Source organism: Notechis scutatus, chromosome 15 (genome assembly GCF_049901735.1).
Source record: "Notechis scutatus isolate UNSWTSFEM ecotype Mainland chromosome 15, rNotScu1.2, whole genome shotgun sequence".
NCBI classification, from domain to species: Eukaryota; Metazoa; Chordata; class Lepidosauria; order Squamata; family Elapidae; genus Notechis; species Notechis scutatus.
This window is the reverse complement of record NC_142023.1, coordinates 8,371,164-8,383,421: the sequence shown is the minus strand read 5'-3', so window position 1 is coordinate 8,383,421 and position 12,258 is coordinate 8,371,164. Positions and strand designations below refer to the sequence as shown.

At 42.8% G+C, this 12,258-nt stretch overlaps 1 protein-coding gene across 1 annotated transcript in view; it reads left to right on the top strand.

Moving 5' to 3' along the window:
- Positions 1–3,703: 3,703 nt before the first annotated feature.
- Positions 3,704–12,258, top strand: part of RALGPS1 (Ral GEF with PH domain and SH3 binding motif 1) — a 75,371-nt gene continuing 66,816 nt past the window's right edge. Inside the window, exons 1-4 of the mRNA XM_087944274.1 lie at positions 3,704–3,748; positions 4,003–4,110; positions 5,378–5,428; positions 10,864–10,947. Of these exons, the coding sequence (XP_087800400.1) occupies positions 3,704–3,748; positions 4,003–4,110; positions 5,378–5,428; positions 10,864–10,947 (288 nt within the window). The remainder of the gene's footprint in view (positions 3,749–4,002; positions 4,111–5,377; positions 5,429–10,863; positions 10,948–12,258) is intronic.

Genomic DNA, 12,258 nt, shown 5'->3' with positions numbered 1-12,258 from the left:
CTTCTTCTTCTTCTTCTTCTTCTTCTTCTTCTTCTTCTTCTTCTTCTTCTTCTTCTTCTTCTTCTTCTTCTTCTTCTACTTCTCCTCCTCCTCCTCCTCCTCCTCCTCCTCCTCCTCTTCCTCCTTTCTTTTCTTCCACTCCTCCACTCCCCTCCTCTTTCAACTTCTTCTTCTCGTCCTTCTCCTTTTTTTCTTCCTCCTCCTCCTCCTTTCTCTTCTTCCATTCCTCCTTTTCTCCCCCTCTTTCTTCTTCTCTTCTTCTTCTTCTCCTCCTTCTCCTCTTCTTCTTCCTCTTCTTTTTCCTCTTCCTCTTTTTCTTCTTCCTCCTCCTCCTTTCTCTTCTTCCACTCCTCCTTCTTCTCCCCTCCTCTTTCTTCTCCTCCTCCTTCTCCTCTTCTTTCTTCTTCCTCTTTTTCTTCCTCCTCCTCCTCCTCCTCTCCTCTCCTCCTCCTCCTCTTCTCCTCCTCCTCCTCTTTCTCTTCTTTCACTCCTCCTTCTTCTCCCTCTTCTTCTTCTTCTTCCTCTCCTCTTCCCTTTCTTCTTCCTCCTCCTCCTCCTCCTTCCTCCTCCTCCACAGTTCACAACTCCCTCCTCAGTCATTGTTGTTACCCTCAGAGTTTCTCCCAGCTTCCTCTTGCTCCTCCTCCCTCCTCCTCTGGTGGCTGAGCTGAAGTTCCTCCATTCCAAGAAGAGAATTATAAAAGGAATGGCCTCATGGCCAACGTGACTGTGACCTGCCACCCCAGAGGTAATACCAGTTTCCGTTGCAACTTGGAACAAACCATAGCTTAAATGGGAGTCTCTTAGGAGACCGTCTAACGTTGAATTTCTTCCAATTGCTTAAAAATAGTCTATCATGTGCACTGGTATCCTACTTCCCAACGCTTTAATGCTGTCAGTGGTGCCCTAGACCAGCATGGAGTTTGCTGGCATGTCCCATTTAGAATAGAATGTATGGAAGGGACCTGAATGTAGCCCCTCAGACAAAGGTTACCACCCCAGGAGGACCTTAACTTCTGGCAAGTTCCCCCCAGAGGTAATTGTTCTGATATTCAGGAAGTTCCGCTGGGGTTACCAGTTCCCGTTGCCTTGGCTTGGAACTTTAAACCATCCCCAGCTAAATGAACGGGGCTGTGCTCTCTATTTGGAGTTTGCAGACGTTTCATTACCTGAAGTAACATCATCGGTGCTGGAAGGCAGTGGGGGTTGTGGAGTGGAAGAGGAGGTGGAGGAGGAGGGCTGTGGGGTCCTTGGTGCTCTCTGAGCTTGGTGGTTTCCTTGCAGACATTTCATGACCCACCTAAGCCAGGGCTAGTAGGGAGTACAAAGTGCTAACAGGGAGAGCAATGCCCACTCCCTACAAATCCTGATGGTATTACCTAGTTTGGTAATGAAACGTCCTCAAGAAGCTCAGAGAGGACCAAGGACTCCATAGTTAGTTTAGTTTATTGTCATCGCACCTCGTACAGTGAAATTTAAATGCCATCTGAAGTTTATATTATAACTATAAAAATAAAACACAAACACACAATCCTTTGCATTCTATGCCATTGAATTGAATAGAATTGAGTTAAATAGAATGCCTTAAAGTCAATAATAGGTTTGTATCTCAAAATAAAAAGAACTAGGGACTGGAAGGATTAAAACTCCTGAATGCCCATCCTTGATTTAGCCGAATTCCAGCTGTGTTCCTGAAGTGATGTTTCCTTGAAAGGTTCACTATTTAATGCCTTCCGTAACGGAGATTAGATTTTTCCATGGTGCTTAAAATATTTCCTCCTAACTGAACAGGATCGATCTAAGACCTAAGAAAGGATTTCCTGCCTTCTCATGTACTGTCAAGGAGGCCTGTTTGGTGACGGATTTAAAGGCCAAAATGTTTTCAGATTAGCTAACTAGCTGGATGTGAAACAACTCCAGATGTTCTTGGAAACACGGTGTGGTGGTTCTGGAGAATTGACTTAAATGGAAGAGAGTTAAATGTTCCTCATCTGGGCAACCTCATCCCCTTTTTGTGGATAGCCATGGGGGAATTAAACCAAATATTTATTTAATCAACAAATTTACACATGCTGCTTGCTAATTGCTTCTTAAACATTTACAAGTGGAAAGGGTTTTAATGGAAATTCTTTTTTTTTTTTTTTAGATTAGGTTTATGATCATGGCTGTGATTTATCTCTGCAAATTTGTAACTCTTGTAAAATATATTGCTCTCCTCCTCCTCCTCCTCCTCCTCCTCCTCTCCTCCTCTTCCTCCTCCTCCTCTTCCTTCCTTCTCTTTCTTTCTTTCTTTCTTTCTTTCTTTCTTTCTTTCTTTCTTTCTTTCTTTCTTTCTTTCTTTCTTTCTTTCTTTCTTTCTTTCTTTCTTTCTCTTTTTCTTTTCTTTCTTCTTTCTCCTCCTCCTTCCTCTTACTCTCCTTCTCCTTCCCCCACTCCTCCTTTTTCTTCTTTTCTTCCTCCTCCTTTTCCTTCCTTCCTTCTTTTCTCTTTCTTTCTCCTCCTTTTTCTTTCTTTTTCTTTCTTTTTCTTCCTCCTCCTTCTTCCTCTTACTCTCCTTCTTCCCCTACTCCTCCTTTTTCTTCTTTTCTTCCTCCTCCTCCTTTTCCTCCCTCCCTCCCTTTCTTTCTCCTCCCCCCCCTTCCTCCTCTTCCTCCTCCTCCTGCTGCTGATAGTTAAGATCATATGGTATCTAGTCTTTTAGGCCACAAATTAGTTTAGGAAACTTCTACTGTTGTTTTTACACACTCGAGTTATAGCAGTTCACAGCTAATGTCTTGCAGATGGAAACAATTTACTGGGCCTATTTGCTCAAGACAAGAGAAATTCTTCCCATGTTTGTTCAAAAGAAGACATCTGTCGCATAGAAGCAGTTCAGACATAACCAACTTGGCCTAGTTCGAATACCTTGTTTACTAAACAGGGCAGACTTATTCTGCATACATACATATTCATGGCATTTAAGGTTTCTTTCCATTCCGTTTCACTGTGTGGTTTTTCAGACAATACACTTAAAATAGCTGGGAGTGTTGATGTTATGGCGTTCCTACAGCCAGAACGATTATATTGTTCTGGAGCTGACTGAACACTGCGCACTCCTTTAGCAAATCTGGTTTTTAAACTGCAGCTCCTCCTTAGTAAAGCTGTCTAGGGTGGCAGTTTTGCTTTTAAACTGCGCCTGGCAAGATTTGAACATGCTTTGAACAATGTTTGTGCATATCCATCCCCCCCCCCCCGCCGTTCTTATTTACATAATAATGTTTTTTGCAAATAAATCTTGATCTGGGTTTTTTCCCCCCCATTTGCATTGTTAATGCTTAACTAATCAAGTTATCCCTGATATCTTCGACCAGACTCCTTAACGCCTGAGCTAGTTTTAAAACTGACATAATTTGTCAGCAACACAGGACAGATTACAGGATTACCTCTGCTCTGTTTTATAACTCTAGAGAGCAAATAACCTCAGGTAGTGAGCTGACATATTCTTTTACATTTGAGGGGGGAAAAAAAGTCTTGTGATTGGAAACAGGAGCAAATAAATCGCCGTATTTTTCAGAGTATAAGACACTCCAAAATATAAGACCCACCTAGCTTTTGGAGAGGAAAACAAGGGGGGAAAAAAATCTGCCTCTGCCTCCCAGCCATTTGCCTCCTTGCAGCAAACAGCCTGTTTCAGCTTAGGGCTTGTTTTGGGAGTAGGGCTTATATGGGGCAAGAACGTGTAAAAATGAAGGTAGGACTTACTTTCAGGGTAAGTCGTATTTTCGGGGAAACAGTGTATCCCCTGTCAGCGATGAAGAGAAGGGTTGTGTTAGAACACCTGTACTTTCATCCTCTTGTCTTGGGAATATTTGTCGCAGGTTATTTGAATGTCTTTAAGCTGCGAGCTGCCCAGAGTCGCTTCTTCGAAACAAGATGGCTCCAGCAGATACATAAAGCAGAAATTAAAATAAACGAAGTCACCCATTCCTTCCTTCCTTCCTTCCTTTTTCCCCCCCCTTCTAGGTCAGTAGCAGTTCTGACTCTCTGGAAGGACAGAGTTCGGATTATGCTCACAAGAGTTACGATGCCGTCGTGTTTGACGTGCTAAAAGTAACTCCAGAGGAGTTTGCGGTAAGTAAAAAAGGTTTTGCATCTTGAAGTATGCTGAACAGTAGTAGCCGTAAGTACTAAAATAAGTTCCTGCTCAGTTAGTTGTAGTCAGCTGGTTTTCCACACATTAGATCAGTGCATTCTCTCTCTCTCTCTCTCCTCCCTTTCTTTCGCTCTCCTCCCTCCCCTTCTCTTTCTTCTCCCTCTCTCTCCCTCCCTCTCCCTTTTCTCCTCCCTCCCTCTCTCTCTCCCTCTCCTCTTTCTCTCCTCCCTCTCCCTCTCTCTCTCCCTCTCTCCCTCTCTCCTCCCTTTTCTCTTTCTCCTTCCTCCCTCTCTCCCTCTTCCTCTCTTTCCCTCTTTCTCCCTCTCCCTCTCTCCCTCTCTTCCTCTCTCCTTCCTCCCTCCTCTTTCTCTCTCTTCTCCTCTCCCTCTTTCTCTCTCCCTCCTTTTCTCTTTCTCCTCCCTCCCTCTCTCTCTTTCTCTCTCCCTCTCTCCTCCCTCCCTCTCCCTCTCCTCTTTCTCTCTCTCTCTCCTCTCTTTCTCCTCCTTCCCTCTCTCTCTCCCTCTCCTCTTTCTCTCCTCCCTCTCCCTCTCTCCCCTCTCTCCCTCTCTCCTCCCTTTTCTCTTTCTCCTTCCTCCCTCTCTCCCTCTTCCTCTCTTTCCCTCTTTCTCCCTCTCCCTCTCTCCCTCTCTTCCTCTCTCCTTCCTCCCTCCTCTTTCTCTCTCCCTCCTTTTCTCTTTCTCCTCCCTCCCTCTCTCTCTCTTTCTCTCTCTCCCTCTCTCTCTTCCTCCCTCTCCCTCTCCTCTTTCTCTCTCTCTCTCTCCCTCTTTCTCTTCCTCCCCCCTCTCTATAGTCGTATTACTAACTTAACATCTGCAGTGATTTGCATAACAACTGTGGCAAGGAAGGTCATAAATGGGGCAAAACTCACAATAAACATTTCACTTCAGTTTGGGTTTGAATGTGGTCGTAAGTCCAGGATCTCCCTGTACAGCGTTCCCAAAAAGACTGGAATGATTCCTAAACAAAGGGATTTGGCCCTTTGCCTCTTAAGTAGCCGTAAATGAGCGACCACCTCAACTGCGTTTGAGAATAGCTGAGGAAAATCAAAATGCAGCCTCTTGGTCATTGGTGTCAACCCAAGAGCCTTTTATTGGTTCAGTTCAGCGCAACAGCCTGTGAATTTGGACACACTGGCATCCTTCTAGACAGATCCACAATGGGCTTGCCAGATGTCCGTTTTTCCAAAATGCATAATCGTTCTTCCTTTCATTTTTTTTATCATAGAGTCAGATTACACTGATGGATATGCCAGTATTTAAAGCTATACAGCCAGAGGTAAGTGACAGAACGTTGTTAAGAAGAGCTCTTAAGCTCTGGTTTGTTAGGACAGTTCTAGATCCACTCACTGACTGATTTCTTTTTAAGAAATGGGTTTCATTCATATCCTATCACGTTACATTTGGATGGAAGAGAATATTTGTAGCTCAGGGTTTGAACTGTGGGATCCTTGGTGCTCTCTAGGTTTAGGGGGTGCCTCACAGACGTTTCATTACCCAACTAGGTAACATCATCAGTGCTGGAAGGGAATGGAAAGTGCTAGTAAGTGCTGGAGCAAACCCCACTCCCTGCTAGCTCTGATGTTGTTGCCTAGTTTGGTAATGAAACATCTGCAAGAAAACCAGAGGAGTTAGAGGGGTCATCTTTGGTGCTCTCTGACCTTGGTGGTTTTCTTGCAAACGTTTCATTACCCAACTGTCTTGCTTGCCTGCTGAACTAAAGTGAAACTGAGGACTGTTTCTGAGCTCCTGAATTACTGTTCTGCTCTGAACCTGTGACCTGTCTGCTTCTGTCTGAGTTTGCTCCATGTTGGAGACATCTATAACCGGTATTGTAAAATTGACTTTATGTGTTTATAAAGAAGTTAAATGAAGCCTCAGCCATCTGTGTTTACTTTTCTGACGCTGAATTTACGCTGCGAAACTCTGAACAGTAGCTGGGTTGACTTCACTTATGGGATGAACTGAGCCTGAAAGCAGATGCCACATCCTCTTGAACCCTCAGCGCGAGCGCTGGACGCCCGTCAAAACATTTGTTCTTCCAGCTTCCTCAAGCAGGCTTTCGATAGGACCCATGTGTTTGACTGCATACGGCCAGGCCACTCAGCTAAAGTTTGGCAGAAGACAGGGAGCGGGGGAATGGCAGATGTTGTAATACACAGAGGCTGTTTATTTATTTATTTATTTTAATTCCCTGAGAAATGGAAAAAATGGTAATTTTTCTTTCAAATTTCTTGCAAACGTAGCCAGAACATTTTATATATAATTGTTTATCTGCAGTTTAATCGGCAACATATGTACTGTGTGTCCCCAGGACTAATTAGACTTCTGGTGATTACGTTGCTAACTTTTCCAGCTGTCTGGAACTCTAAACTTTAAAACTCTGCTTTGAGTAAAAAGGTCTTTATTCTCTAAGGGAGGGTTATTCTTGAGATTGGGTGATATCTTGTTGATCAAACCATGTGATCAAGCCATGCGGAGCTTCCGTAAAAGGATATATATTTTGAGGAAGTAAAGTTTTTATCATGGATACAGATTAACAGAGTGTGAAGGGACCTTGTAGGTCATCTAGTCCATACCCCTCCCCCGGCCTTGGCTGTTTCCTTGTAGACGTTTCATGACCCAACTAGGTAACACCATCAGTGCTAAAAAGGAGTGTGGTTTGCAAGGAAGAGGAGGAGGAGGAGGCAGGAGAAGGAGAGGAGGAAGAAAAGAAGGAAGGATGGACGGAAGGAAGGAAGGAAGGAAGGAAGGAAGGAAGGAAGGAAGGAAGGAAGGAAGGAAGGAAGGAAGGAAGGAAGGAAGGAAGGAGAGGAAGGAGAGGAAAACGACTGTGGGATCCCTGGTTGTTTTCTTGCAGATTTCTCATTTCACCCCTAGTAGGGAGTGAGGTTTGCTCCCAGTGTATATTCTAGCAGCTTGTCCTGTCAGTGTTGATGGGAATATCTTGGAAGTTCCTTGATTGGGGCATTGTTTACTCCTGGATTGTCCGTCTAATGTTAAGCTATGCTCATCTGAGCATCTGAGCTGATGGGGATAACGGCTTGTACCCTTGAGAGTTTAGGCAACCACAGGTTGAGAACGCTGGACGATCAGTTCGTTCTAGTCAATTTTGAGAACCGAAAGAGGGTTTTTCCCTAGCCTGCTCTGTGGGATTTCAAGGAGGCCATTATTTTGCTTACATCACTCACATATGTTATTTTAAAATAAACTAATCACCCTCGTTGGAAGGAACACAATTGCTGTGATTATTCCTGGACGTTTGCTGCTGTTTAAAAAACTGTTGCATTAATCATCGGTAACTCCTGCTATTATCCACGGGAGAGTAATCAGAACAATACATTAAATCTTTCTTGGGAAACACGGTCCAGCTTCAAAACACACACACACACAAAACCCACCTCGGGATGAAACTTCCACTAGAAATGGAAAATCTGCTTTCATATATATGAAAGGAAGGAAAGGAAGAGGTTGTTAATTAATAGGTTAATAATGCAATGTACCTGTGAAGGTCTTGTGTTTATTGACTCAAATAATATTACTGTGTTAGATTCTCAGGTTATCTGCCAATTCTCGTTTCTTTCACATTGCCATAAGAAAATTAAATGCTACCAAGTATGTGTTTCCTAGCGTAAGAAAGCTTAAGATCAGGTGGTATGTACCTAAAAATACAGCTTTCCTGTTTGTGTGTGGTGTACATGCAGAGATAGGTTGCCAAGTTAATAACATGGTTAGAATAGAATAGGATAACAGAGTTGGAAGGGACCTTGGAGGTCTTCTAGTCTAACCCCCTGCTTAGGCAGTAAACCCTATACCATTTTAGACAAATGGCTCTCCAGTCTCTTCTTGAAAACCTCCAGTGTTGAAGCATCCACAACTTCTGGAGGCAAGTTGTCCCACTGATTGATTGTTCTCACTGTTAGTAAAATTCTCCTTAGTTCCAGGTTGCTTCTTTCTTTGATTAGTTTCCACCCATTGCTTCTTCTCCTGCCTTCTGGTGCTTTGGAAAATAGCTTGACTCCCTCTTCTTTGTGGCAGCCTCTGAGATATTGGAAGACTGTTATCTTGTCATCTCCTAATCCTTCTTTTCATCAAACTAGACCTACCCCAATTCCTGCAACTGTTCTTCATATGTTTCATCCTCCAGTCCCCTAATCATCTTTGTTGCTCTTCTTTGCACTCTTTCTAGAGTCTCAACGTCTTTTTACATCCCGGCGACCAAAACTGGACACAATATTCCAAGTGTGGCCTTACCAAAACATTATAAAGCGGTATTAACACTTCGCGTGATCTTGATTCTGTCCCTCTGTTGATGCAGCCTAGAACTGCGTTGGCTTTTTTTGGCAGCTGCTGCACACGGCTGGCTCCTATTTAAATGGTTGTCCACTAGGACTCCTAGATGCCTCTCACAGTTACTACTCTTGAGCAAGGTGCCACCTATACTGTACCTGTGCATTTTGTTTTTCTTGCCTAAATGTAGAACCTTACTTTTTTCACCATTGAATTTCGTTTTGTTAGATAGAACCCAATGTTCAAGTCTGTCAAGAGCTTTCTGTAGATAAGTAGGTAGGTAACCAGATGGATGGATGGATGGATGAGTGGGTTATATGAATTGCTGAGGTCTGGGCAGCATATAATTGTTATATATACATTGTTATGGTTGGTTGCACAGCCAGTTGTTTAGACTGGCTTTGGCATTTATTATTATGATTGTTGTTGATGATGTTAAATAATAACCACCATTATCTTGGGAAAACGTAGCAGCTTCTTAGAGAACATGTGTTCAGCAAAGCATTTTCCTGCCATTGAAGCGGAGGGAAGAATTATAACCGTGACATCATCATAATAAAAAACTACAAATCTAATTTCTGCGTCTGTCAGAAGGTTCTCCTTATCTCCATCTCAGAATAAATAAAGAGAAAACGTTTGCAAAAGATAGCTTGCCACTCTACTCCAGATCCGCGCTGTAGTAATGGGAAAGCCATTAGCAGCTTTATAGAGTGAAAAATAGCTAAGTGGGTCTTACCTATCCTATTTCTGCTTGCTTTCAGCATCTCGGCGCATTCAAAAGCTTGGCAAATTTATTCACATTACCCTTGTCTTGTTTAGTGAGTGTTTATATAAGCAATGTTACCCAGCCAAGGGTTGACAGTAGAAAAAAGACCACAGTAGGTTAAATAAAAATAATCTCATTTAAGTTGCTTGCCTTGTGGCAGTGAATTGCTTAGCTCAGGGAATGATAAAAGCAATAAATCTCTTCTCTCCTGAAATATTTTTCCTACAATAAGCAAGAGGGAGAGGCCGGTCTGGGAAGTATCCGTGGCTTCTCTAAGGGGTGTGCAGAGGCATTGTGTGCAAACTTTGTTAGCCCCAACATCCATCCTCAAAGCCCGTTTATTTCCAACGGAAGTTTCCTTCAGTGTAAACTATGTGTCGGAGGCATTAGCAGAAGTGGCTGGTTCTTGACTGCATCAACAAACGGCTGGCCAGAGGGATTAGTCACTTTATTTCTTGTTTCTATAAAGCCGTCCATCTCCCAGCTGTGCTTCTTGGCGTGTACAAAACAGGGTTGATGTGGGTTTGTTCCCTAGTCCTCCACCTCTGGTTTTCAGAGGAGAGAAGGCCTCTGTGGGACGCAGTGCCATTCACACAAACGTCTCCACGCTTTCTCTGCCTTACATTTTAGACTGTGAGTAGAAACTTTTAAGTTCTTTGAAGTAAATGGAAAAGCCCCATGGTGACACACAGCTTGGCAAGGTCGATCAATTTAGGCTAGATCCAATCCAGAGAGAGTTTCTTTTGTGGGGTCCTTGGTGCTCTCTGAACTTGGTTGATTTCTTAGAGACATTTCATTACCCAACTAAGTAATATCATCAGGGCTAGTGATCAGTGCTAGCACTCATGATGTTACCTAGCTGGGTAATCTAACGTCTGCAAGAAAAGAACTAACCTCAGAGAGCACCAAGGACCTCTCAGTCCTCCTCCTCCTCCTCCTCCTCCTCTTCTTCTTCCTCCTCCAACCCCATTCCTTGTAGCACTGATGATGTCTCCTAGTTGGGTAATGAAATGTCTGCAAAAAACCACCAAACTCAGAGAGCACCAAGGACCCACAGTCCTCCTCTTCTTCTTCTCCTCCTCCTCCTCCTCTTCTTCTTCTCCTCCTTCTTCCTCCTCCTCCTTTCGTCCTCCTCTTCCTACTCTTCTTCATCTTCCTCCACCTCTTCACAAACCCCACTCCTTTGTAGCACTGATGATGCTCCCTAGCTGGGTAATGAAACATCTGCAAGAAAACCACCAAGCTCAGAGACCACCAAGAACCCCACAGTTCAACCCCAAGCTGCAAATATTCTCTTTTAAGTGTTCCTTTCCTTCTAAAAAACTGACTAGAGGTTATAGGAAGAAGCCAAATGTTTTTTTGTATTCATGGCTCATTTGGTCCGGATTCTGCGAATATGATGCTCTCCCTTAATTCGTTTTCCAGCTGATTCTTCGTAGTCTGATAGGGAACTGAGCCGAATCAGAACTGGTGTCTGTATTGCAGACAAAACTAAATGTAAGGGCCTTTAGCCATTTAAATCCCACAGGATAATGCTGAGGCTTTTTTTGTATACATATTTCTCTTGGTCTTTCGCTTTTCTCTGACCCTGAGTTTTTGTGATGGAAATGAGCCATTTGTTAAATTATTATTAACCACCCTGCCGTTGTATTTTCTAGGAACTTGCAAGTTGTGGATGGAATAAAAAAGAAAAACACATCCTCGCCCCGAATGTTGTTGCCTTTACAAGGAGATTTAATCAGGTAACGGGAATTTATTCTGAATTGTGGAAAGTTCGCCCTGCGAAAAATCAGAAAAAAAACTGAATTGTTGACAGGGCTGCTTTGTCTTTTCAGGCGATGATAACCATTTTATTTGATGAATTTGAATGTAATTGTCATAGAGTTTCCTTCTGTCCTGCAAATATGAAGGAGAGAGAGAGAGAGAGAGAGACGGGCAGTTCATTTAGTAACCATTCAAAGTTCCAACGGCACCGAAAAAAAGCGACTTATGACCATTTTTCACACTTACGACCGTTGCAGCCTCCCAAATTCAGGCATTTGGCAACTGATTCATTCTTACGATGGTCGCATTGTCCCGGGTCCATGTGATCCCCTTTTGATGACCAAAATCAACGGGGAAGTCAGGATTCACTCAACAACCGTATGACCAAGTTAACAAGGGCGGTGATTTGCTTAGCAACAGCGGCAAGAAAGATAGTAAAATGAGGCAAAACTCACTTAGCAACAGAAATTCTGGGCTCAATTTGTGGCCGTAGGCCTGTAATCATTATTTTTTTATCGGATTTTTCAAAGCTGGAAGATGGAGATCAATCTAAAGATACAGACTTTCAGTGAAAGAACTGTGAAGTCAGGGGGGGGGGAAAAACATTGTTTTGTTTTGAAAATTGGAAATAAGGTTGCCCTTTGGACAAAACTTTTGTCTGTTTGTGTAAGTTTCGGTTTTTTGTTTTTAATAAAAAATGGAGGAACAATTTGAAGCAATAATTGACATTCTTGGTTGTAAACAAGTTGTCAAAACACTTTCTCCCTTGCTAATGCAACCGTCTCTGTTTGAAATTTACAGATGTAGATAAGTTTTTTTTAAAAAAGTTGATAAATAAGTTTCTTGGCTGTGCTCAAGAGTTCTGCAGGAGAGGAATGAATGCAACCCAGTCCTTACTTAACGAAATCTGTAGATTTGTGATAAATTATTCAGTTCACTAAAATCCCAGGGGACAAAAAAAAGAAGAAGAAGAAGAAGAAAAAAGCAACAGCTTGAAGTGAAGCCGAATCCAGCTGGGAAAAGGAAGCCAATAAACAGCTTTTTTTTTTTTTTTAATGAGCAAGAGAGATATAAATACAGACTTGAAATAGCTCCATTTGTAAGGGATTTGCATTCTACATTATGCACTTAACAGGGGTGGGTTTACATTGGTAGTTGTAGTGAACATAAACAATTACGGTTTTTAGAGGAGTTTGGTATTTTCCCAGGCTGCAAATCACTTGTATCTCATACTAAAGGAGGCATGTTGTTATTCAAAGCAGCTGCCTGAACTATTTCGCCTTCTATTT